The sequence below is a fragment of the Rhipicephalus microplus genome, unplaced genomic scaffold (genome assembly GCF_043290135.1).
Source record: "Rhipicephalus microplus isolate Deutch F79 unplaced genomic scaffold, USDA_Rmic scaffold_90, whole genome shotgun sequence".
NCBI classification, from domain to species: Eukaryota; Metazoa; Arthropoda; class Arachnida; order Ixodida; family Ixodidae; genus Rhipicephalus; species Rhipicephalus microplus.
This window is the reverse complement of record NW_027464662.1, coordinates 808,321-836,127: the sequence shown is the minus strand read 5'-3', so window position 1 is coordinate 836,127 and position 27,807 is coordinate 808,321. Positions and strand designations below refer to the sequence as shown.

The window sequence follows — 27,807 nt, the reverse complement described above, 5'->3', positions numbered from 1 at the left end:
TTAACAGGGCAGAGCCTAGAAAAATTTCGAGAGGAAGGGTGTGCAGTAGAAGCGGACTCTACCCCCAGTAGAACCGGGAAAAAACAAACAAACCTCTTGTTTAGGTTTACAGTGTTGTTCTTAATGCTAACATGTTTGGCCGAGTTTAATCTTGAGTGATGAATTCCTGCAATGCGCAGCTTAATGGGGCTGTCTTGGAGCGTTTGCTTTTCTTACGGGAATGCTTGCTGAGGGTAGATTGAGAGAGAGAAATAAGAGATGGGCGTGGCAAGACACACCTTTTCTATCAAAGAATAGGAAACACCAATACTAGAAATGAACGTAACGCATGCACACACACAAAGCTCGGCTCTACGCTGGAACTAAAACAATTAAGTCATCTTACAGGTCAACTCTAGCCCTAGCCAGTGCTTAATATGGCGTCTCGATACCCAAATGTTCTTACAGTTTAGGGTCGACCCTGCCTTTGCCGTGTTGACAGTTCATCACAGTCCGTTATGAACATCTTCCACAAGCTCCTACGGTCGTCGTCGGCTGTTTTTGCCCAAAAAGCTACATGTCTTCATTGCCGGTATCTTGGTTTTTTTGTTGTCTTCGGTCCGGCTAGGTTAAACCTAGCTCGTCAATGGCATCTTTCCATGTCGACGGGGCACTTCGATGACTGTAGTGCAGACTGCAACCATTCTGGTACGATGTGGAAGAGCTGTAGGCCCACCAGGAACTGCTGTAAAAGAGTGGGGCAAGTTTGGGTAGCCTCACCTTGGTCTTCCGAGCTCAACGGCCACACCCCGGGCATCTTCGTCGATAGCCTTCGGAGCAGGGCGGCTACTGCTTCTCTCGCTGTAGCGACGCTGACCTTCCTGATTTTCGCAGTTCGACACCCCACAGTACAGTGACAGCTCATCCTTTGGGATTTTCCATCACGGCTAGAGGTCGCGTGCCATAAGCCTTCGTGTTCAATCTCGTACATGAACATGGCATGTATGTGCACCATTGGGGTGTCACACATCGACGCCGCACTCCAGCACCTGGCACGTGCTTCACGCTCTCTTTCTCGCGACAAAAAAAAAAAAAAAATCAGTCTCGTGCACAGGTCGCTTAGATGAACCTTTCTTTTATATCACATGTGCCACCACGATTTGGCGCAGTGAATCATGGGAAAAGAAAGTGGTGTGATAGCTGCACCAAAGTGTGCCAAAAGGTTAAACCTGTTACTTCCTGCTACATTTCTTCAAAAATCTTGTGACTTGTGCGGCGTGTGCCCCAAGACAGCATTTTTTGTAGTCTACCAGACAAAAAGAAGATGGCAAGTGCTAGAGATGCATATTTATGTTGCTACAGTCGAAACCCGCAATAACGAAACTCCGCGAGTATGAAATCCCCGTAGCAACGAAATATTTCCGGATCCCCGGCGAGTGTTCATAGAAGCCCATGTATTACGTATCTTGCGGCAACGAAATGTTTTTGGACAGCGATCTTGCATTAACGAATTTTCTACCACGGTGTGGGCCTTATTTTACCCTCCCACCAAAGGTGAACTGTCAAAAATATGTTCATATGCGTTTTAAGCACACTCAAAATCTGTAAACGTCTGCTTTTGCCCCGCTAGCGCGGGTACCGCCATTTTTCTTTTTATTAAATCGGCAATGGGGTCTGTGTCCGGCAACATGTCTGGCCACACTGCAGCAGGCGATGGCAAATGATCATGCTGGAGTGCAGATGGCGCCGTCGGACGAGCTCAACAAGCCGAAGCAACACCAACAGTTGGAATCAATCAAAACGACGACGAGAAGACTGGAACTGGTGGCGAAATCGAGATGAAGTTACAATGGCGCCTGAGAAAAGCTTGACGCTGGAAGCGGGTTCTCCGTTGATCGCGAAAAAAAAAAAAAGAACGGCAACGATATCATCATGATGTTAAGCAGCCTTGCAGCGACACCATTAGGGGGCGACACAATCCCATCCTGCATTGCTTTCATCATTTTGTCACTTCCGTAGCCTCACACACATGAGCGCCGCGAGTTGTGTTGTGTGTGGCTGTTTGCGTGGAAGTGCTGTGGGTGGCTACCGGCACATCGGCTCTCGCTAGGATGCCCCCGCGTTCGCTCGCCCCGATGACGACAAGGTCGTGTACGAGGAAGTGACCGACGAGGCTATTATCGAAAGCGTGCGCAAAGCTGACGACACCGAGGACCAAGAAAAGATGCACGCGGAGAAACCCAACCCGCGGGTTGTTTTGGATGCGCTGGACTCCCTTCGCTCCTTCTTCGGCGCACATGGCGACAACGTAGCAATGGACCACTTTTTCTATTGCGAAGGGAGAGCTTTGAAGTTGTTGCATGGCAAGGGTCGGCAAAGTAAGTTGACCGACTTTTGGCACTAAGTTTACGTTCTGCTGACCGTATCACTGTTTTTATGTCTCATACTCACGGCAATGAAATTCTCGCGAAAACGAAATTTTTCGGTTTCCCCGGTGATTTTGTTATTGCGGGTTTTGACTGTATTGAAGTTTTTAGTGCTCATAAGAATAGACAGGCGAGTGTTAAGAAGTCAAGTAGCTGTTAGGCACAATCCTGTCGAACGTTCTCAGTGAACCTACACTTCATCATCATGATAGACCTTACTGTGAGATGACAATATTAAGTTCAATGAAAACATTTCCAAGTGTTGTGGATGGAATAAAAAAATAAAAATTAGTGTAAGTCTTGTAGGATGACAGTCTTACTACTTCAATGACGGGTTCATTAGAGTGAATGGTATATTTTCAGAGAACAGACGGTTTTGTTTCTGTTAGCTTGTTTTAAATAAATTGGAGTACTCTTTGTTCTAGTTTATTTCAAAAATATTTAATGCAGGATCCAGAAGTTTTGATTAGGGATGTGCAAATATTGAAATTTCTAATATCTTTAAATAGTATTTGCTATTCGATTTGATTTGCACTGGAATTTCGCTATTCAAACTTCCAGAGAAAAACATGCAATCAACACCTCATTCAAAGTGACTCCTTCAGATGTTCACTATGCCTCACCTCATCACAATCTCGTATTGCGTCAAAGCTGCCTTTAAAGCATTGTTTCAAACAAATAGAGTGCGCATCCGATAGAAAGTGAACCCTTCATATTTTCAAATGCTTCACCTTATTACACTTTCTTTCACGCTCTGCTGTGGTCGCAGATGTATTGACTCTTGAAAACACTGGCTCGAACAGGCAGGAGCTCGAGTAATGCTGTTTTGAACCTGAAATATTAGTAGGAAGTCCGAAAAATAAGATGCCAAAGATTTTTAGCGTCCAAAATTTCAAATGTTCTCGTATGTTGACGTCTATGAGGCAGATCTGGAACTCGAAGCGACCACAACCTTGTCATTTGGGCTTCCAATGAAGTTACAGTGAGGCTGAGGAAATAGCATCTTTGCCCTTCACATGCAAATTTTTGTCGGCTACACTTTAAATCATGTAGTAATACTGTCCGGTCTCTGCACTGTCTCATTGTTGAAATACTACCTGGCTTCATCAGCCAACTGAAAAGAAACCCTTTGATTTTACTATTTTGCCATGACGGTGGCAAACAGAGAGATGGCTTGTCAAAAATAAAACTGTTTATTTTACCGAACTTGCGGCTTGTGATAGTGGTGAACAGAGGGTCAGCCGTCGATATTCTAGCCTTATCGCTGGTCGCCACTCAAGCTCTGGAATTACCTCAAGTGTTCAAGTCTTGTGTGCAATCTACAATAATCGCAAACCTTCTCGAACAATGAGGCGCAGTTTGCGCTTAGCCTTCCTGACAGGCTTTGTGAACCAAAACTGAAAAATGAGAGTCAACAGTTCTCATGAAATTGTTAATTCCATGTATGTTTTGAAGCACTCCTAAGTAAGCACCTTTCTTTTATCTTAGTAGTTGTTTTGTTCCCAATAATATTTTCTGGCAAATGATATCTTTGAAAGTTGTGTTTGTGGTACAGGACCAATCTGCACCGAATGAACAAGTTCTTTTAACTTTTAAAGTTTTCACTTTAATAATTGTGGTGTGCTTCTGGCAGTTTAAATGGCGTACAATGTCCGGGAGTAAACAAAAGGTTGCAATAACTTGTGGTAAGCTTAAAAAAAAGATAGCTTATTCTTGTTACTACGTAAAAATAGGCATTCTTTTTTGATGCAAAGAATTAAGACTGTAGTGTAGCATATTGTTTTTGCCCGGCTAACTACCAATATTATTTCTGTTTGCAATTAATTTGGGACTATATTTAAGACTCGCAACACAGATTGTTGGCGGGACAGTTGGTACATACAGAACACAAAACAGCATGCCTATACGGGACAAAATGTTGCAAAAAGTTACGAGAAGTGTATGTGGGCTTCTTGCAACTTTCTTTCCGTTCAGTATTCAGCACTTAACTTCTGTAGGGGCAACTGCAGAAAAATGTTTAAAGTATATTTCGCAGAATAGCCTCAGCAAAAGGAACAGAGAAAATCATCTGCATTTGAAATCCTGTAAATAAAGCTTATTTGAAAAATTGCTTCTGGCAACACAGCCTTTGTTGTGTTTTCACAAAGGAGATCTATTGGTAACTTTTTTTTTACTACCGTATTTATTCGTGTAATGAACGCGCTCCCATAGCCCCGCCGTGGTGGTCTAGTGGCTAAGGTATTCGGCTGCTGACCCGCAGGTTGCAGGATCGAATCCCGGCTGCGGCGGCTGCATTTCCGTTGGAGGCGGAAATGTTGTAGACCCGTGTGCTCAGATTTGGGTGCATGTTAAAGAACCCCAGGGGGTCGAAATTTCTGGAACACTCCTCTACGGCGTCTCTCATAATCATATGGTGGTTTTGGGACGGTAAACCCCACATATCAATCCAACGCACTCACATAATAAACGTACCCTCAAATGTACATTCCTCTGCGGCAGTCCCGCTAACCAGCACCTGGCGCCTCCTTGCCCATCGGGCCTCTTTCATTTCTATTATTATGCCGACCTCCTTCAGCCAGCTCAGCTCGCTCCCGCTCACCCTTCGCCCTCTGTCATGTGCCGCTTTCCTCTTCTTTTTATTTGCGCGCCGCATGTCGCTGTCTTCATTTATTATCCGTGCGCCACAGAGGGGTTCGCAAATGGTGCGAGTGTAGAGAAATCGCAGCTGATAAAAGCACACAATGACTGAAGGTCACGAAACTTCCCTCACCAACTGACCGTCGCTTCCTGCAAATAGGAAACCTTTAGGCCCGCCCACATGCCCATGATTTTCGAACGATGATAGGGTTTGCTGTCACCATGGCTATCACAAAGGGCCATTCGTCGCAATCGCGTGCAGGTTTCTGGAAGAAAAAAAAAAAAAGCTTATCGTTCAGGAAATGTGACTATTTTTGCAATATGGTAGCACCCTCTATTCTCGTTTTGGGTGCAATTTGCTCTTCATGCTTGAAAAGCAAATTGCATACGTACTTCAAGCAACGCAATATGTAGACTATCTTTTCTACAGTAACTTCTCACATGAACAGCGAGACCGTGGCCATATTTTTTTGTTGTTCTTGTTATCAGCAGTTTGTTTTGGATGTTTCATGGTAGCTTGGTGCAAGGTCAAGGGCATCGTCATGTGAGGTTATCACAAAGTTGGCAAAGTGCACCCTTCGAGATCACAGCAGATACCACTGTTGCGGTTGAACATTTGCGAGAAAAGAAAGCCGCGAAACGCTCTTCTGGAGTGCACAGGCGGCGCAGGGACAGCTTGCAGAAGATGAGTGAAGCGCAACAAAGAAGCTGTTTACAAACAGCGTACGCCTATGTCAATTGTGAAAGGCTAAGCGACCTAACTTTTTTATTTTTGCATTACCACATTTTTTCCTTATCCCAAAAAAGTTTTACCCCGCATGATAAACGCACCCCTAACTTTTCTCTGATTTTTAGATAAAAAAAAAGTGTGCTCATTACATGAATAAATACAGTATTATGTGACAGTTTTTTATGGCAAGAACACTAGCTATGGACCACAAATTCTAATCTGGATAACATTCAAACGTGGGCTGCTGTGCTGCCTAAGCCTTTGTGATTTCAAAGAGCACGGCTATTCACTAAATGATTATTTTGAGCGCCCACCTAAAGGGACCGCTTTTGCGATTCATTTCAGAGCTCCAGCTAGCAGTGGTGTCAATTTACCAGGATCGGCTGCGAGAGCGTGCCCGAAGGAAGTGGCTGGTGCGCAGGCACGGCCTCATCCATCCCCATAAGACGCGCCAGAACTGGTGCCGATACAGCACCACACTCGGGGAGGCCACCACTGCCCTGCTGGCTCGCTTCATGCAGCTTCTTTTGCCCGATGACTTTGACTTCCTTTGCGAGGGGCTGCACAGTGAGTTAGCATTGGCTTTATCTTGCCTTTTGGCACACTGAATTCATGCCAGCTTGGGCTGCTCATTTTTCATTCCTTGCGATCCACATTGCAAATATTTTTGATGTTTCAGCGCCTCTCAATAAAGTGCCGCGGTTTCCTCACTCATGCTGCTGGCGCTGTAAGGCGTGTTCACACTTGGCATCAAATAGAGTGAAAGTGGCTAAACTTATTGAAAATTTTCTCACTTCACCACTTAAACAGCCAGAAAAATGTGCCGCGAAGTCGATATGAAAAAAATCAGTATAATAGAATTCACGCTCAAGAATTCAAGCGAAATTGCTAGTGCGGTCGCAGAACCACGTCTACGCCCTTAAAAAATGTTCACATTCGTTTTGCCCTTTTATACATACCACCTCCACCGTCTTAGCCACGTGAGAATTTATTCCTGAGCATTGAGATTCCAGCAGAGTTTCTTTTCAGTGCAAAAGCACTGAAAATGAAGTTTACACCTTTACAAACGTTGTTTCAGGAGATACATTAGAAGAAATAACATGACCAGACGCACTGGCAGTGGCGGCAACGGATTCAGCTGGCAGTGCAAAAGTGAGACACGTTGGGGCATGCCGACTTGCTGCCACTGCACCTTCTACTTCCGTTCTTCTCAGCAATCATAATCCAAACAAGGCTAATCTTTTTCAAGGCCGTGAGCGTTGTCGTACTGCGAGTGTAGTTCGCGATTGCACCAACGCGAGCCACCACACCCGCCATTGCCTTCCCGCCATCTCTGATGTACGCCTGGTTGTTTACACTGCGTGGTTTGAGAGCTAACTGCCGGTGTAGCCAAAGCCGTAGTAGAAAGGTGATTTGCTATTGCATTGTAGTAAAATTGGTTTCAAACCGATTTTTTCGCGTCAACCTCGTGGCATGGTTTTCCAGCGGTGAAGCAAGGTAAATTCCGGGGAGTTTTGCCGCAGTCACTCCCTTTGAAGCCAAGTGTGAATGGACCTTCCTCCCACAGACAAGCTGCGTTGCACCTCTGGCGTGCAGCGGTCATTTGCACATTTGTATCATCCGCTGTTGCTCGGGAAATCTTTCTTATAACACCGAATCACAGGGTATTTTATTTAATTTATAGTTGACGTCTGATTTCCCGGACCCTCAAGGGACCACAAAAACGTCCAGAAAATCGGGCAGTCCTGAAAACAAATGCACATGAAAACACACCTTTTTTTTATAGGTATTTTTCGCTGATGGAGAGGGTAATGGCTGGAGTACAAGATTCCCATTGCAGTTCAGCCAATGCATTGTTTAGGGGGCTCTGAAAAAAGCAGTGTATGAAAATAAAAAAAAACTGTGTTACCGGTGCTACCTCATAGGTCAGCACTTGGGCGCAAAGAAGTCGCCTATTTTCTTTTGCACGGCCTTCCACTTGCCCGTGATTATGTCTGCCTCAATTTCTGTCAATGTCATGTTGCTGCTGTACACCGATGACAGTGTCATCAGTGCTCGCGTCAAATCCGAGCTCGGCTCGTCACACACGCTATCCATGTTCGTCACACACATCGTCCACTTGGGGTGAGACTGCCGTCTCGGCATCGAGTGTGAAGCCCGCGTGGCGAAAACTGTTCCGCAGAGTCTCTTGCATAACCGCCTTGCACGATATTACTAGCATGCCGAAGGCAGACCTGAAGTCAACAGGGTAGCTTTTCCCGTTTTTGGAGAGCAGAGTGCCATGTGGCTGAGCACGCGTGATTTGTAATGATGCTTCAAGTTTCGAATCACACCTTGGTCTATCAGCTGCAGGATTGCTGTAGTGTTCGGCGGCAAAAATTCAATCTGTATAGCCTTTAGGTCCTTGATGTGGCCATGCACAGTGCAGTTATCCACAAACAGCAGAACTCTTCGATTTTGCTGCTCGAACCTTCTGTCCAGCTTGCACACGTACACTTCGAATAACTGCTGCGTTACCCACGCCTTCTTGTTAGCTTCATAGAGAACATGCAGAGTCACTGCTCCCTTGAAACATCTTGGATGCTTCGACTTGCCTATTACTAGTAACGAAAGCTTCTCGCTGCCTGACATATTCTGCCAACGAGGACAGTGAGCCGCTCCTAGCTGTGCCTGCCGCCATGGCAGGGGTCGCCAGCAAAGGCAAGTGTTTTCTCTGGCAGCAGCTTGTAGAACAGTTCACTTTCGTCGCAGATGAAAATACATTAGGTGGAAACTGCTGAAGCAAGGACTGCAGCTTTCCATCTTGATATTCGGCGACAACGGAATCTTCGACGGTGCCGCTTTCCTCGCACGTCTTCTTAAACTTCAAGTCATTGCGGCTCTTGAAATTGTGAAGCCATCCATTGCTAAACATGAAGTCTTTTGCGCCCATCTGAAGTGCGAAAACCTCCGCCTTCTGCTTCAGTATGTCGGCTGACACCAGGATTTTCTTAGCGATCATGGCATTGAGCTACATGACGAGCACTTCCTCGAGCTTCGGGTAAACACCCAGCTCGCATTCTTCTTTCTAGCCCCGGTTGATTTGGCAGCCACTTCCAAGATCTTTGCCTTTTTTTTGATGAAGTCTGAAACAGTCTGCTTTGAAATCCCGAACTCCCTCCCCACCTCTGCCTGCGACCGACCGCATTGGACCTGTTCAATGATGGTGGCTTTCTTCTTAATCATGAGCCTACGAAGGGGCTTTGCGCGCTTCGAAGGTGGGACAAAGACGAAGGAGCAGTTGGTGTCATCGCTGTAAACGGCGAATCCGCTCGACGAAAAGCACAGCACGAAACAGCTAGGAACTCGGTGGATGCTGAAGGTCGGGAAATGTGTTCAGTGAAGATAGCGCGCAGCAGCAAAACATCAACCGCAGACACGACTGCAGAGCTGACAAAACAACACGTGAATGTACACAGTGAGGTTTGGCTTGGCTAAGCCGCTAAAGTACAGCTGGCAACGGACTGACACGTGCGGTTTCGAGGTTACGGCAGCCGCGGCGCAGTGCGGCGGTTGGCAGCGGTGGTGCTGGCCATACCTGCGATGCGAGTATGGCGGCTTCAAAGATATGAAAACAACCAAAATGGCGGTTTCGGTGGTGACTTTGGGTCAGCGGTTAACAGTAAAAAGTCCAGGAAATCGGATGCCAAAGGCTATAAGCGTCTGGAATTTTGGACATTTTAGTACATTGATTCTATGGGGAACTTGATGGTGCCACAGATGAGTCCGGGAAATCGGGCATGTCCGGAATTTCAGGCGTCTAAGAAATTGGTCGTTGATTGTGGTCTATCCAAAGCTACCTTAAAATTTGTATCATCGCGACATTCGCATCAGCCATAATTGTATCGTCAAGGTTTTGCTGTATAGGAATTTTGGTCAAATAACTTCAAATGGGTTACTAATAGTAAATATCGCATACAGTTCAACCCACTTATAAGCCCCGCCGCGGTGGTCTAGTGGCTAAGGTACTCGGCTGCTGACCCGCAGGGCGCGGGTTCGAATCCCGGCTGCGGCGGCTGCATTTCCGATGGAGGCGGAAATGTTGTAGGCCCGTGTGCTCAGATTTGGGTGCACGTTAAAGAACCCCAGGTGGTCTAAATTTCCGAGCCCTCCACTACGGCGTCTCTCATAATCATATAGTGGTTTTGGGACGTTAAACCCCACATATCAATCAATCAAATCAACCCACTTATAACTATAACGATGAACCTAAATCCCACTTCTTCTGCTCAAAACTTGCTCCCAAACACATCTTCTGCTCCAAATGTGCCCCAACTAATTGAAACTTTCTGCTGGGTAACTCATGATCGCTCTTGTGTGTGTTTTTTGTGTGTGAATGTTTTCAGGGATTCCCAAGTGGTGCTAAATTTACTTACAGTATGGTGAGGCTCCAAAACATAAACTGTCTGGACTGCCCACCCTGAAAAAGCCTCATCTCCCTCGTACAAAAGGTGCATCAAGTCAAAGGGGAGTGAGTTGGGTGTACCATAAGGCACCTGTGGTCATGCTTGCCTTCTGAGCGGATGAGCTTCATGCATGCTGGGCTCCGATTGTGAGCTTTCTGTTCAAACATAGGTGGGTCACTTCCATAACCAGGCAGAGGGGAATAAAGGACTGAGGTTTGGGGTGTTCAATACACCTGCCAGTTTTTTCATTTTTGCATGTGAATAAACGTACAAACACAGGGTTCACCTTGAAACCCTTGAAAATCCTAGATTTTTCTTTTTTAAAAAAATAAACATTGTTTCATATTTCACAGCGCATTATTTGTGATGCCGTACTTGTAACAGGTGGCATATGCAATGTTCCCATCAGAAAAGAATTGAGAACATCAGTAGCTTCTGCACGGGACCAACACCGTGCATTTCTGCAAACTCAGAAAAGGCAGGAGGGTGAGAAACAGAAACATAAATGTTGCATTGAAGAAGAGGAGGTCGAAATTCTCATAAGAGAAAAAGAAACTAGAAGCCGCTGCTATGGAATCAACAGCTACAGCAGACTTGTATGCAGAAAAGGCAGAGACAATTAAAGACCTGATCGTCAAGTCAGACAGCTTAATGCGAAGACCAAGCAGCAGGAGATAGTGGATATTGATATGAAAACAAGGGATTGTGTAATAGCTGTTCCTTAGCTATCTGAATAAAAGTTTGCATCTTGTGTCATACTGAATGTGATTACCGATGGAAGTTCAAGAAACTATGATTGAAAGTTGTCCAGAAAGAAAGTGTCATTGGAGCCATGTTTTTGATGCCTGTTCCAGTTATGTTACTCAGTTCCGATGAATTATAGTTACAGTGAATTCTCAATACAACGAATATAAAGGGACCATTAAAAATCATTCGTTCTTTTCAAAAGTCCTTGTAGTGAAAGATTAGAAAGTTAGTGCAAAAATCAGGAGTCGGCCAGCTGTGCTGTGTATACATTGGCGACCATGTTATGCTCTAATGAGCATGAAAAAACAAGCAAACTTAAAATATTATGGAACCAATGCACTTTTATTTGAGGAAGAGCGTGATCTATCCTAATGTGAGCAGCTCAACTGCAGAGAGACGAACTCTTAAGCATGCGCATCCTTCGCATTGGCGTTAAATACCAATTCTTCACATTAGTTCGCGAGCGCTGTTTCGATGTCGTCTTCGCTCTCTTATCACAACAAATCTTATCAGTCGTCAACTAAATTCCTGTGCATGCTTCATCATCACACTGTGTTCAAGTGTCAGTGAAGCATGCACAGGTAACCATTGGCGACTTCATCTCATAGGTCAGCCGCGTCGCATTTATCACTCTGTCGTAGCATTACTTTCGTGCTGCCTCCGAAACTCATCTTGAACGTTCAACCACCAACCAAAAAGCTAGAAAACGGCCGTGTAACTTGCGCGCAAGTAAAGCTGGCCGACGAAACAAAAACAATGGGGCAAAGCCCAAAGCAAAAAACAAGTACCAGGCGATGATGATGGCGATAAGGCTATTGCACATATGAATAGGGCAAGCAGATAGAGAAATAAGCGGACGTTGTGATGATAGTGGCAGGTACAGGCTTATTTTCACTGCCCTGGGTGAATTGTTATTCATTATTTTGAAGTGTTGCGAAGATATAAGGGGGATAAAGTTCTCTATGTTATTCTGGAACATTCGGTATTGTGAAATTTGTAGTAGTGAAATATTGTTAGATTGAACCAATAGGCATTTGAAGGGGGATTTTCGAAAAAATCATTATATGAAAAAAATCGTTGATATGAGGTTCACTGTTATGAGATTTGACTGTATTTTAAGCCTCCATCCTTCCCTGAACATGTTAGTTGGATTTGTAACAGACAATGTGGTCTTTGAAAGTTCGCACTAATAGTCTTGAAAGTTCTTCAAAACCCTTAAATTTTTGTCATGTAAACGAGCATGAACCCTGCAAACAGATACAAATGCAACCACAAACATACATGAAGCTTGTTTGAACTTCGTTCCCCCCCAAAAAAGTTTGGCTACACTCTGGTAGCTGTCACCTATATTCTTGTAAAATTACAGTGTGTTGTTTTCACACTCATATAGGTAATCTCGGACAAATCGAACGTGACGGCGATTGCAAAATAGTTTGATATATTGATAATTCGAAATATAATATATGCGTATTTAAGGCCTAAATAAAGCATTTCAGGTCCCGAAAACAGTTGCCAAAATTGTAACAAGCGCTAACATAACCATTGACTCACTCTATAATAAAGAACCAGGTGTGAACTGCAAGTTACCTCTCTTTATTTCGCATGAAAATAGTCCATAAACTTGCCTTACTTCTTTTGCACCATCATATTACAGTCATCCTCAATATTATTGAAGGTTTTCAAAAAAATGAATTCAGTTTCTTCGGCCACAACAGCGTTGATTGATGCAGAATGCCGGTGCAAGCTTTGTAGAACGGCAAAAAGTTCGTTAGCGGTGGCAGTGATGGCGTTAGCATATTCATAACTACAGGGGTACATTTCCGTGGCACCAGAATAGCAGCTATGATCTCAGCATCGATGCAGTTAGAAACAGCTACGTCGTCATCTGCACTGGTGGAGCCGCTCACTGTCCGAAATGGTGCCAGAAAATGCTACGTCGCAGAATTCACCGAGTTCGCTGGCTTGCAAAGAAAGTTTACGACGGTGCTTCACTTGACATAGTTCGAAGCACCAGAGATACTTTTTCTTGCTACATGTGGGTCAATGTTCACTTGAACTCGCAAATGAGGATGTACAGGGAACAAAGCCCAGAAGGCGCAAAAGACTACGTCGAGTTCCCACCGTCGACATGTTGGCGATTTCAACAGTGATGTTCCACACTACACCCAAGAATTCCCATTTTGAAAAATTTTCTATTTTGTGTATTTTTTCCTGCATAAGTTGACAAAATTCTCTGCATATTTCTCTGCACAATAATATGTGTGTGTGCACCCCCATACACGCATACTATAAATGTATGTGCATGGCGTGTTTCAGACAATTGAAATCGTGCCTATAGTGCCTGTGCTGCTGTACAACAAAAGCGGGACGTTCATAACTTATGGGCTTTAGGAACACTGTAGATAGCGGGTTTAGATTGTAGCACTAGGAGTGAACTAGAAATTTCTCAACATAAATATCTAAAACAAGCCTCTACTGCTATGCTTGCGAGCTACCTTCACCAGAACCAATCGCAGAAGCCGCCTGTGCACAATGACAGTTATGTATCAGTTCTGATTAGTGAAATTGACTATTCCTGAAATTCTCTGCAGTGTCATAATGATTCTCTTTTTCCCTTTGGTTCAAAATGATGCATGAAAATTCCCCCAGAAAGAAGAAATTTTCTGTATGGAACATCACCGGATATCGATGCCACTTGTGGCACTTGTGGCTTTGTAGCTGGCAGCTACTGCTTTCAGTTGCTTTGATGTGAAAAGCTAAAAAGAATGTAGCCTCTGAGAAATGCGTTTTAAATATGAAAACATAAAAAATATGTCACAAGGTTGCATATCTCGAAGTCCATGCTTTTAAGGTCCGCGGGTGATTCTGCGCTAACAAACAAGGAAGGGAATGCAAACATTACGACAAGATCGTCGAGTCACTTCGCATTCTCATTTGGGTGTCCTCGGCAATCGGTCTTTTTGAAAAACACTACGCCCGCGCATCAGACATACTGGTGCACTCGCAAGCGCCGCACAACTAACCACATCAGCGCGATAGAATAACTCCGCCTTTTCGTCACCTGTGCACAAAAAGGGATAAGAATTTGTCAGACAAAGGCTGAAAATTGATCAATATTTGCTCAGAAAAATGCATTTTCTGGGATTCAGCGTGGCTCAGCGTTCGATATTGCGGATGACCCGCTCTGTGGGAGTTCAATATACGAGTGTGCCAGTCTCATAGTTTTGCATAGGAAATTCAAGAGAATTTTTCAACTGTTCGATGTAGTAAATAATTTGATGTGCAGTGTAACCTTATTACAACACAGCCCCATAGTGAAGGTGATTTTGGTCTGTTAAAAAAGGAGCATGTAAAATCCAATTACTGTTACAATAGACCTATGGAAACACTGAATGGGTCTGTTATAACCAAGGAGAATTACGATTAATATACAGATTTATTCTCAACGGAGCACAAAGAAATAGATTTTTTTGAAAATAACATCTTCAGGTTTTGTGGCACATTTTCTACCTGATTTCAAAATATCTTCACTGAAAACTACGTAGAAGTGCAGTGAAAAGTTTCTTGCACCCGCTGAGGTGGTAAAAATTATTCTGTAAGTCACAAAAAGAAAAAAAAAATTCTATAAAATTATAGCTTCGAAGCGGCACAGATGTCCACCAACATTTTGCGCTCATCTTAAAAGTATTTAGTAAAGAGCATTTCATGTTCAAAAAGCAGATGTTTGAAATTCATGTTGAGGCCTCTGATTGGCTGCTGCTGCCGTGTTGCTCTAGTACGCCTCACTGGTCCAATGCTCACTCTGGGATATGCCTTTAGGATAGCGTCGTCTGCTTGTTGCGCGTCGAAAAGTTGTGTCTGTCTAAAATCGCACCACTTAGTGACGTTTTCACACTCGTTCTGTGTTCACGGGTCGGCGATAATTCAGGATACAAAAACGGCTTAGTTAAGGCACCAAGCGAAAGTTCAGTCTCCAGATAATGATCGCGCGCTGCACTCATTGCAAACATCGCGCACGTGCGTCTCGAACCGACTGTCACAGCGTTTACTCGTTGGCTGGAAGGTTCTACTTATCGGCGCTTCGGACCTTGTAACAAAGATTACCGCAAAATAAATCTTTGTACTCGTGATTGAGTATGTCGTATTCTGAAACATCAGTCGACGCGGCCATGCATATCGCAGCTGCACTTTCTGTTCGAAGTAGTGCCTAGGCCTAACTCTAGCTCGAACTCGACATACGTGAAAGCTAAGAAGCCATGCTTCGTTGCAAGCAACAAGTCACATCAGCCGCTGGCTACTTAGAAGTGTGAATAGCCATTTTGCGCGTTGGTAATGGACTTCGGCCAAGCTCGCCACAGACTGACCACTTGGAAGAGCAGTGGCAACGGTCTGCAATTTCGCACTTCGGCGCCCCAACACGCAAAATCAAGCATGCTGCACGCCGATTTTTTATCGCTGTAGCTTGGCATAACTAAGCATTAATGGGCCGGAGATGGGCGGCCTTTGTTCTTAAACCAGGACGCCGATATCTGTGGCACTATTCCACTCCCGAAAGTATGCCAAGCGATGTTTGAAGTCGGAAGTTATAGAATTTAGGATGTCTGTGATTGAAAAGTCTTGGAAGAGAGTCCTAACCCCCTTCTTGGCCTCACATTTTGGTAAATTAGTATATATCCTAATGTCCGTTGTACCAGAATATATAGTAAAAGAAGTTCTATCGATGGAACAAATAGGGAAGTCCGCATAACGCTGCCAATTAGTATGTAGTAATTGAATGTCTGTTGTTGCAAGCAGTTCCAATGTAACGAGGGTATACTGTATCCGAGTTGGATATATCCTAGATCGACTGTAATATTAATTTATTTTACCATCCATACAAATAAGCTTGATGGCAGGTGTGAGACTAAAAGTGGGGATTGTGATGAAACTGCAATATTTTTTTTCTAGCATGTCATGGTTCTCAATTTCGTGCGTTTGTTGGACTGCGTGGAGGACAAACGGTTCATGTGAATAACATCATAGCATTGGCATTGCACTGCTGTAGGCAACATTGTTATAAAAATCATTGGCTGCAGAACAGGTACGATCGCACTCTGTTCTACAATTATTTTCTCCTTATGCATCGTGCACCGGCATGGCAATAAATAGTGGTCGGATGATCTCAAGTTCAGTATTATCTTTCGTCACATCAAAAAATATAAATTTGAGACTGTAAAGTTAGTCGAGCATTTTGGTGGCATTCTCAGTGTGAACATCAATGTTTTGTCTATTGTACTTTGCATGGAAGGAGGAATTTAAGTCAATGAAGTTTGTATTGAGCTATGTAGATTGTCAATTTTGCTGATTGTGTTATAGTATCAAGGTTTAACTGTACTATTCCAATAAAATAAGTGAATATGTCAGTTTTACTTTTAATATGCATACTAGAGGGTCACATCATCGAGTGACATGATGTCGGCCTGTCCTCGCATACAACAAATTCCTGTTTCACTCAAAAAATTTTAGCAATGCCGCTTGGTGGAAACCTGGAAAACTCAGAGATTTTAAATTGTCACTCTTGTGAAACACTTGGAGCACACTCTATGGAAAATATTTTTTATGGAGTGCAGAAAACGTCGACCAATGTACTCCACATTTCTGAGAATCAAGGCATACAACTGGAATGTTTGTATCTTAAAAGTACTTGGTGTTTGTATCTTTCCAAGTTTCTGAACGTTGAAAGGTGAATGCCCGATGAGCGAAGCATAGTGCAGAGAAGCAGAGTTCACCAAAGAAGGTGCTACTGCAGAAACATTGCATAAAGAGGCCGGCTAACATTTCAGAATGCCTCGATTGTGTAGACTTGTTCGAGGAACAGCGCTACACAGAAACTGCATGGAATATGCTGATGAGTGGGTAAAACATAAGCATAGCCATGCGTGGGAGGGGCTGGGAAAAGGGCATGTTTGCTTTCCTGCCATGGTTGTGGTCATCTGGAATGGCAGCGGCAGGTAAATTACTGCTGCTCTGCACTTGCTGTAGCTTTCATGTGGCTTGCAACTGCTTTAATATCTTTCGTGCTCGCTTTGTGCATCGCTCTTTTTGTAGATGGCACACCTCCATTGAAAAGTGTGCTCACTTCCTCGCTTGTCTGTTGGATTTTTAGAGGCGAGGCAGCTCTTAGACTAGCCTGTGTAATGCCGTCCGTCCATGTCTCCGTGCCGTACTGCATGCTCCCCGCTGCAGTTGTTGGAATGATGCCAAGTTGGTAAAGTCTCAGCTGTGCGTTGTCGCTTTCTCCCTCCCAACACACTTAGATGGTGTTGCTCCTCCGCCTGCTTGCAACGCACTTCTCTATCGTTTCACCCTCTCCACCCTCTACCGCCTGTAACGCTCGACAGCACGTTGAATGGAAACACTCTTTCGTCTCATTTATCTGCGACAAAACTTACACGAAACCCAACCTGCCTCCCGTGTCTTTGCGTTGCAAAGAAACCGTTCTTCCAGCATCCGCGTCGATGCCCATTTCAGCTGAGTCAACAGCGTGTTGCTGCTTCGCATCTCATCATGGTTCCCTTCGGGGGAGATGGGCTACAATTTTTGGCAACCATAATATAAGGGGTCTTAAATCTTTGTGCTTGCACAGTATGAGGCGATCATATACAGAAAATTTCATGTGAGGTTGTAGGGAGTTGGAAAAGATTGTGTTTGAGCCAGCTATGCTCTACAAGTGCTCTGAGATGCACATTTTCAACAAGACTCGTGTTTTGTGCATTCTTACAGCCAAGTGAACCTTGCAGGTGAGCGGTTGTTGTGCCAGCAGGTGCAGCTGCTGCAAGAGTCTCGTAGGGCGGGGCTGGTGCGTCTGGACAGTATAACGCTGTTCAAGCAGTGCCGTCGCTGGAGGACTGCCCACCGCCCCAAGCACACTGCCTTCAGCGAGCTGTTGGCGCATGTAAAGGTAATCATTGATTGTGTTATAATAGACCTTTTTCAAGCGCCACCAATGGGTGCACGAGCACTCGGGAGAAAAGTGTGTACGCCTTTGCTGCAGGGATGAGCCCATTAGTCTCACACTGCAGCCTTCCACTTATGCCATGCCAGAACTTTTCAGATCATGTGAATTCGGCTAGCTAAAACATATAATTGTGTAATGCAGTGATGGAAGCGCTACTCCAATTGCTCCAAACTGCCCCTAAAGAGAAATGCTGCTTTATGCTTCTTTAAAGTGCAATATTTGCTAATAACTTCCCTAAACCTGCTCCAAAAGGACCTTTGCAAGCTAAAAAGAATGAGGTTCAATCATGGGGCCATCCCGTGAGCCTAAGCGAAACCAAAAGCAAGCTTTACACACTATAATCCTAGTGTGCTATATACTCAGTGGCGTAAATCCAGAAAAATCTCAAGGGGAGACGCATATCAAGCCATGGTGTCCAATTCATATCCTATGGGCTGTATTTTTATTTATATAGGAATGAAATCATGCTTTCAAATAAAGTTGAAAAATATAAGCATGGTGTCCGAGCTCGAGCAATGGCATTGTTCTATTTAGTCTCTTTTTTTTCTCACCTTTTTTTCTATTTTCATTGTTGACACAGTTGGGGGGCATTTAATACAGGTCTGCAGTAAAAGATAAAAAGCCTTTTAAAAAGATGATGGCACTATACTTAACTGTTAGCTCAATTATATTACGTGCTAAAGCTTAATCTCAAGTGGGACATTTGCTGAAAGGACCCCAGCCTGAACACCAGAAAAGTCCTAACTCTCTTCAGCCCAGCCTCCCCCCCTCCCATGCTACAAAGCAAGTAGTTCTCGAACAGTGGCCATAATTTTCACGCATGCAATCATTATCTTGCAACACTTTATTGGTGTTGAAATACAGAATCCGAAGCTCAATGAATAAACGTGAGATAGCGCGGACTTCTGCGTCAGCTCAGCAATATATCTTTTGTTTAAATCGCACCCCCCACCGCGCTCATCTCGGAGTCCACGAAGAACCAATGCACATCTCTTGAAGGCGATGTTTCTGTGCGGTACCTAAGGTTGTACTAAACAAACAATGCCACATTTAACATAATGTTTAAAATTAAGAAATCCTTTTTTTTTACGGTTTTGCAAAATGAAACAGGGGCAATATTCACATTTCATTAGGTTCTTTGCAATATTTTTAAGAAACTTTCGCTGCCATGTTTCTTTGCTGTCTTCTGTAACTATGGCAACTATGACTCAAAGACAAGAATGGAGAAGCGATCTGAGATCGACTTCACGAATTATGATTCTTGTGCTGCCCTAAATACAGAATGTGCGTTTTCCCGTCGCCATACTTGTCATCCTGTTTGAGGTAAATGCCAATGTTTCATTCGATGCCTTGTTTCATCGAAATAAAGGCACGTAGCGCACATTGTGCTTAACAGTGGGGATCATTACATGCGTTGTCGTTAAGTTAATGGCCAAGGCATTGTACGTGGCTAAAGTGGCGGCGACTGAAAGTCGTAGGTGAAGTTTTTTTTTTCTTGCTTTGACTACTTGCACTCTATAGTGTTGTCATCACCCATAAGCTCTTGAATATTCAGCTTTTTCAAAGCAGGGCCCAGTTTTGCTGCAACTGGGGTCACTACCATTGAATGTGTCTGTGCAGGCAAGGGGATTTTCTCTCTTTGGTGAATGCGAGTGAATTTCGTGCCAGACTTTACATTTATAGGGGAGGGCAATACATCCATCTTTTCTTTCATGGGACTCTAATTTAATATAAACAAGTTATCTCTATGCGTAACACATGCATGCAATACAGGAAAAATGAAAAAAATATATGCAAAAAGCAAAACTTCCTAATATGATATTGTTAAGGATGATACAGTGTCTTAAAAACTGAAATGTGTTTTTTTTTTTCACTCAACATTAGTTTTAGCGGCGTAGCTTCAGTGGCGATCACGATCAATGTAACTGATCTTGATTGATTGTGATTGCTGCGTTGATAATGATCGATGCAGCAATATTACATAGCTCACGTGATTTCCTGGTTTGAAGATCTTCACACCCTGTTTTTCATACAAGGCGTTTGTACTTCGAGCATGAGACAAGCGCTTACGCTTACAGACACTTCAATCTGGCACGTACATATAGCCAGTGGCGATAAATTCCGTTAAAATGACTCAGCTGTGCCAATTGGCACACGTCAAAATAATTACACACACACACGATGACCACAGTTTGCTTTTTAATGCATACACCAATGTACATTCTCCCCACCTGGTTTGTTTACTTTCGTACTGTGTGACACTGGAAGGTCCTCTCGGTTGCTTTTTTCTCTCACCTCATCAGCACTTACAACGGTCACATGGTGCACGACACAGCGCATGTCGCAAAGGATCACCAAGATAATCACATTACGACACCCAAGTAACACACTCACACACGCACATGCGGCAACGCTAATGCCAAACCTTTTGCGGGCGCTAAATTACAGACGCACACATTCCACAGAACACTCACACGCACATTCAGACTTCACCTTCACCTTACTGCATACGAATGACCACGACGACAACCGTCGAGAGTAGTCATCCTAGCGATGCAGAAAATAGACGCTGTGTTGCTGCTTCACCCTGCTGAACCGACGGAACGCGGTGAAGCTCTGCTGTTTCAGTGCACTTGAAATTCTGCAAAATCATAAATGCCAGCATCGAACGACGGCCAACGACGATGATGTTGAGGGCGAGTGGATAAAATAGCTTCTTTTTGATGAAGAAATCACCACAGAAAAACGAATGGACGCCTGACGGTCTCGATGCAGCGGCACATCGCCTCTCGTCGCGAACGCCGCCATGCTGAATTTGTCATTGGTTCATCGTGACTCTTACGTCATAGTAACGAGCGGCCGCAGTTGGACACGCATAATACAAATGGACAGTGGTACACTATACTTTTTATTCTTAGCTTGTCACCGACTATAGCTGCATACTAGCATATAGCATCTTTAATAATAAGTATAAATATTTATTAAATGCTGAAGTGCTGTTTTAGACTTCAGTCGTTAGGAACATGCATCTGCTCCGAAAATGCTAATAGCAACCCTAAGCTCTAGAATTTTTTTCTGCTCAGAAGACCCTTAAGGCACTAGACTTCTTTCTGCTCCAAAATCTGCTTCAAAAAACAAAATGTCACTTTCATCACTGGTAATGCAATCATCAACTTCTTCATTAGTTGCTGTGACAGCCTCGCTACGATTTCTGTCTGTCTAGTGTTTGTCAATTATTGAGGCATTCCCTCGCCTTTGCAGACTGTGCATTAGAGGACAGATGGTGCGATGTGTCAATGATTGTCTATGTCAAGGGCCGGCAAGCTGTTGACGCTAAGAACCGGGTTGCATGAAGCCAACACGGTGGGGCAACGGGGCAAATAGGGGGCGGGGGTGCTTTGCTGGCAGAAAGAAAAATTTTGAGAATATACCGTGATGGTATGCAAAACTGTAATAGCAATCATGTTTATTTTCAGCACACATGCCACAAGGTTGCAATATGTGAACATAGAACTCTTTCAGTTATACTTTTGATGCTGAATATTCTTAGCCAACTTGCAAATTTCTAATCAAGGTTGCTCGCTTACCGACTCAGAAAGTCGTGGAAGCCTGTTCATCGCTTAATCGGGATTACTTAGGAGAAAGTTTTGATGTTGTGCCAGGGGCCGAATGTAGCCTGCAAGCCTCAGGTTGTCAATCCCTGGTCTACATGAACACATGTACAAACGTTTGAAATTCTTCTGGCAAGACACATGTTGCGAATTGCGCACGCTGTCTTTCACTCAACCAGTGCGAAGTGATTGGCTGGTACTTCGACAGGATGACACGCGTACTAAATAAATCGATTGCATCTGTTCTGCCTCTGTTTCCCTTTAAAAAGTATATTTCCTCGGGTGCTTGAGTGCCAATGGATGTGTGTAGCTTTGCTGTTTGTGCGATGTCACACGTGTTCCTTTTTATTGTATGTCAAGCCGTAATAAATTCACTTTAATCAGCACTCTATGTGTGCTGTTTTCCCATCTTGGCACTTTGTTTTATCACTCAAGACTAAAAATTTTTTAAGCGATAAAGGTATTTACAGAAAGATTGGTACAGTGAAATATTGTTATAACGAACCTCAGATTAACGATTTTTTTCAGATTAACAAATATTTCGAAAATCTCTCTCCCAACGTTCATTGATTCAATGTAAATGTACAGTCGAATCTCGATAATTTGAACTCAGAGGGGCCCGAAAGTTTGTTTTAAAAGAAGTGCGACTTAATGAAAGCTAAATAAACACAGGGCTTTCTATGCAGTGGCACATGTGCATTGTGCTAACACACGAGGGGGAAGTTTCAGAAGACTTACATTTATACACAAATCATTGGACATTCGTCATTAATTGAAGTAATCTGCGGTGATGCGCGTCTGCACACGTTTGCCTTGCAGCGAGTCAATCAATTTCGCAAGCAACTTGCAAAGCATTTCTACTTCCGCTTCAGCATTCTCCTGGCAAGAGAAGTTGTGCGCGGAAATGTCCAGCGCGGACACGCTCTAAAGATGACGACAACAATGACTGCTTAGCGGAGCCGCAGCATGGTCAGCTCGTGACGAGAAAAGAGGAGCGTCTCCACGCAGAGAGAAGCAGATCGGCATTTGAGAGAAAACCAACACTCCACGGCAGCTTTTTTTCATTATGTGATTCTTAAAGAGAAAAGAAAAGAAAAGTTAGCCCCGTAACTGTCTGCATCAGAGTGCGACACCTCAACAGTAGCTCACGAGGGATGGGAGTAAGGAGGGATTAAAAATGTAGGATTAAAGGTAAATAGATAGAGAGAGGAAGGAGAGAGGGAGTAAAGAGGAGATGGGGAAGATGGATACGATCGCTTTCCTTCCTCCGTGACGGGGCACCACTCAGTGAGAGCTCTTGTCGGCGGCAGGAGATGGCGTAGGGCGAGCCAGTCGGCCAGAGTCTTTGCGCACGTCGTTGAAAGGAGAAGAGTTAAGTGGCAGGGACGGGGAAAGGGGAAAGCGTGGCACCGGCGCATGAGAGACCCCCTCCCCTTAAGGTACAGAGCCATGCTCCCGCAAGGGGCAAGGGCTGCAAAAGATAGTGTGCCTGTTTCCTTCAACCACACATTTATTTAACACTGCGACAGCTTTTCTTTTTCTCTCTCTCTCTTCGTGCGCGGCATCGGAAGGAGAAGGGTCTTTACGTGGCGGGGACAGAAAAGGGAGAAGGGTGACATAGGCACGTCTAAGATCGGCATTTGAGAGAGAGCAAACGTTCTACCGCAGCCTTTTCTTTCCTTTTCCTTTCCTTCGGGTGCAGCGTTGAGGTGTCGCAGGTGCCGCCGCGGGATTGGGCGGGGTGCTGAGAGCATTTTCAAAGTGCGGTATGTTCGAATTGATCGTCGCAAGGGCTTGCGCGTCCGAATTACTGGACGTTTTGCCCATTGGAATGCACATAGCTTTGACGGGGCATTATCGTGAGTTCGAATTAACCGGAAGTTTGAATTAAGCGAGTTAGAATTAATGAGATTCAACTGTATTTCATTACTATGAATTTCAGAGCAACAAATGTTCCATAATAAAGAACGAAATTTGATCACCCAACAATCCTAATAGCTCTTAAAGATCATGAATTACTTGCGGAGTTGTACCGTATTTACTTGCATGATTTTCACACTTTCTTAGCGCAATATCGATAAAAAGTTGGAGGAATGCGATAATTACACGGGGAAAATTTTCTGCAAAAATGTACAGAGCGAAAAAGAAAACGAAGTGGTTGCAAATCGGGATTCTCGTGCCAGCAACTACAAACATTTAAGTACTGATCGAGACTTACCTTAACGATAAAATGTTAGGTTCAACACAAAGCGATTTATTTGCAGACACTAAAGCCACTGTCCACTGTTTCAAGGGCCTTGGTGTGGAGACCCTTGACATAATAAAGAAGTTGCGCCTCAAGCTGGGGGTATTTTGCACTCTTATGGTCATGGAAGATCTGACGCGTGTTGGTGGCCTCCAGCTTCTCATGCTGCCGTTGCCAACAGCAAAGACAGAACTCGCCGACTCTGAAGTGCCTGCCAACATACCTACCGTCGTTGTTTTGTGCAAGGTCAATCACTTTCAACTTTAAAGCAGCCATGCAGCTTCCGTATCGATACATTGCATTACCACATGCTGCACGGACTTTACTAACATGCCCGGGTGCTTCATGGGTGCTTGCCACTTTGGCTTGGTATGGATTGGGGCTCTGTGCGTTAATTGGTAGTATGGATAGTTTTTAAGAGATGGCGCTAGTCTGTGCATTATCATCAGTGGTTCAAAGAAGTAGACATTACTGTTGCAATTGTGGCGAGTGTGATATTAGTACTAGCGAAAAAATAAAATCCTATTTTTGTAGGCCGATTCAAGGAGGGTGGGTGCGAGAATTATGCGAGTGCGAGGATTACAGGAGTAAATGCGGCAAATGCCCTGCTCCAGACTATGTGGCAATATTATCATCATCAAAGCTTTCGGATCATTTTTTATACATTGCCCTATGCTATTGCAGCGCCTCCTATCGTTTTTGCATCCCCGTTCAGCGATTTAGCCAAGTTGAGCCTCATCCGCTGGCTTAGCCTGGCAGTCTTTGTTCAGGCGCCCCGCCGCAGTGGTCTAGTGGCTAAGGTACTCGGCTGCTGACCCGCAGGTCGCGGGTTCGAATCCCGGCTGCGGCGGCTGCATTTCCGATGGAGGCGGAAATGTTGTAGGCCCGTGTGCTCAGATTTGGGTGCACGTTAAAGAACCCCAGGTGGTCAAAATTTCCGGAGCCCTCCACTACGGCGACTCTCATAATCATATGGTGGTTTTGGGACGTTAAACCCCGCAAATCAATCAATCAATCAATCAGTCTTTGTTCAGGCGACTGTCAACGCCATTCGATTGTCGTTTAATGATAAGTGTTTGACCAACACCTGGTTAGACGTTTGTTTCTACGTTCGTCATGAGCACCAGGAGCAGGACGAGAAAGAAGCGAAGGCAGTTCTCTTTGCAAGAAAAAGTGGACATTATTTCACAAATAGACGCTGGATCATTGGGAAAGAGATAGGGGTCGCACCATCAACTGTCGCGACCATCCTGAAGGATCAAGAAAAGATCATCCAGGTGCACCAAGGGTCCCAACTCGCACCGTCAAAAAAATGGCTCCGACTAGGGAACTTTCAGGACATGGATGCTGGAGTGCTCACGAGGTTCCAAGACGCACGTTTTCAAAATGTGCCGGTGTCGGGACCCATGCTGCAGAAAAAAGCCCGGCAATTGGCTTTCGCTCTAGACATCGTGGGCTTCGAAGCAAGCACGGGGTAGCTCCATTTTTTCGTGAGAGGAGTGGGATCACCTGGCAAATGGTGTCAGGCGAACAAAATGCGGCAGACGCAGCGAGGGCTGGTGCATGGAGGGAGAAAAAGTTACGCGAAATCGTTGCTTCGTACTCTGAAGATATCTTCAATGCGGATGAAACAGCGTTCTTCTATCAGATGTTTCCCAATAAAATGATGCATTTCAAGGGGGGCATCTGTAAAGGTGGCAAGCAATCCTAAGTCCGTATTTCGGCGTTCTGCTGCAATGCCACAGGCTCAAAGAAGCTGAGACCGTTGGTGATTGGTGAATACAAGAAGCCTCTGTGTATGAAGAACACTGTGTCATTACCGTGCGATTATCGGGCTAATCCACGTGCATGGATGATGCGAGAGCTCTTCTCTGAGTGGGTAATGAAGCTGGACAACGAGATGAGGCGAGCAGGCAAGAAAATCTTAGTTATCGTCAACAACTGCTTGGCGCATCTTGTGAATGTTAGGCTTACTAATGTGCAGCTAGATTCTTGCCACCGAACTGCGCTTCGTTGCTACAGCCACTCGACCAAGGCGTCATTAGAAGAATCGAAACCCATTATCGCAAACGCCTCGTTCAGCGATTGCTGATTAATCTTCAGCTGAAGCTGTGTACTTCAATCAGTGTGTGACACGCCATAGAAATGGTTGCCAGGGCTTGGTGCAATGTTACAGCAACCACCAAGGCAGGCTTAGTATCTACTTGAAGCTGAGTGTGAACAAGGCAGCGAAGAAAGCGACGTGGGCGGCATGTAGCAAAAAGCCGCTGAAAGATTTGCGATGGATGCCTTAGTGACGTTCGAGATTTTTGTGGAGTGCGACAATGAAGTGTACACGTCAATTGAACTGACAATCGATGACATCATCAGCGCCGTTCGTGGTGACGGGATGCCAATGGCGAAGATGACGCTGAGACTGCGCTCGTGTGCCAGCCCGAAGAATCTCTTTCTAATGTCGGCATCATGGAATGCATGTGAAAGATGCGCACCTACCTTGGCAGATGCAGCGATGCTACCGATCAAGAGCGAAAGAATGGGGACAGCTTCGAAGCGTTTGTCCTGCAGCAGTTGAGTGGCACCCGCCAGGCCAAGATTACCAACTTTTTCAAAAAATAAACGTGGGCTCATTCTGGGATATTTCACTTTTTTGTGTCTTTTCTGAATTGTCATAGAAGCATGTGTTTGCGGATATGCACCTAGCAAAGGTAGGTAGGTGACGTTTGTTGCGTTTGCGATTTTTAGCACCAATACGATGTTTTCACTATTACAATCTTTCAAAATAACGAACAATTTTCCGCAGTCCCTTCAAATTCGTTGTATCGAGATTTCACTGTAATATGTAAACTCTAGAGGAATTTTGAGAAAATACTTGACAGGCCACACAAAGACGTGCATGCTCAAGCATATTTGCCACAAGTGCATTGTGCATGTGATCCGGCTGGCACCCACGAAACTAGTCTCCTTGTTTTGTGGCAAGGCTAGTTTCTTGCGTTCCTAGAAACTAGCCCGGTCACATTGGTTTCAGAACACGCACTAAGCATTTCCATCCGCTGGGGATCCAGTCGCGCCACAATTCTATATCCCTGCGCACATTCGAGTGCAGCTTGCACCAAAGCTCACTAGTCTGTCTTTTTACCCGGCACCGGACCGTTTATGGCCCAAAACTAGTTTTGATCGCAACAAACACAGTTAGAGCCTCTTTTTTTTCTTAATTCCGCTGCTAGCCAATGTATCTGTGCCGCAGCGTATGTCTTCGTTGTTGAAAGTTTAGCATACCACCAATAGCTTCTCTTATTTTTTATGAAACTGGTGATAATGCGTAGAAAAGTGAATTTTTTTTTTCCTTTGTGAGTCACTCTGGGTGTCTTAATGTAGTCACCAGGACCATTGTGCAATAGCTGCACTGCGTGTTAAAAGCAGCCTATTCATAAAAATTAAGATTCGGCGGTGAAACATTTTGTTTGCTTTTTCGCAAGAAAGTAGATGCCTTTTAAATAACGAGCGCGCATGTTTCTGTATAATATCCCAGGATATGTATTGGGAAAATGTGGCGCAGCTATTGGCTGAAAGAAATCACATGATCTAAACGCACTTCCAGTATTTTTTGTTTGTTTTTGTTTTTTAATGCCAGACGTCGGGGCACATAGACGCTAGCACACGAAGGCATTTCCATGGGCTAGCATAACACTTGTTTTTCAATACGCTGGTGAAGCTTGCTGAAGCCGTACGCCGTATAAATTGCACCGAAACGTGTGGGCTTTTCGCTGACAGTGTCCCTTGAACTAGTTGTGTTCTCATGCAGCTGGTGTGCTCAGATTGTTTATTTATTATGCGTTCGTGTGGGCTGCCAGCCGGCGAAGAAGATGCGCTACTTGAACTACTCCGGATGTCAACTGTTTTAAGGTATGTGGGTTGTATCACCTGTGAAATTTACGCTGTGGTCTTTTGTGCTGCGCGCGTAAACGAAGACGATACGAACTTGTTTCAATG

At 44.5% G+C, this 27,807-nt stretch overlaps 1 protein-coding gene across 4 annotated transcripts in view; it reads left to right on the top strand.

Annotated features, from left to right (window-relative positions):
- LOC119184280 (Transcriptional adapter 2A) overlaps positions 1–27,807 on the top strand; it is a 136,787-nt gene that overhangs the window by 64,554 nt on the left and 44,426 nt on the right. For all 4 annotated transcript variants that reach the window (XM_075885214.1, XM_037433915.2, XM_075885215.1 and 1 more), the window contains 2 exons: positions 6,118–6,339; positions 17,744–17,904. In XM_075885214.1, the coding sequence (XP_075741329.1) occupies positions 6,118–6,339; positions 17,744–17,904 (383 nt within the window). The remainder of the gene's footprint in view (positions 1–6,117; positions 6,340–17,743; positions 17,905–27,807) is intronic.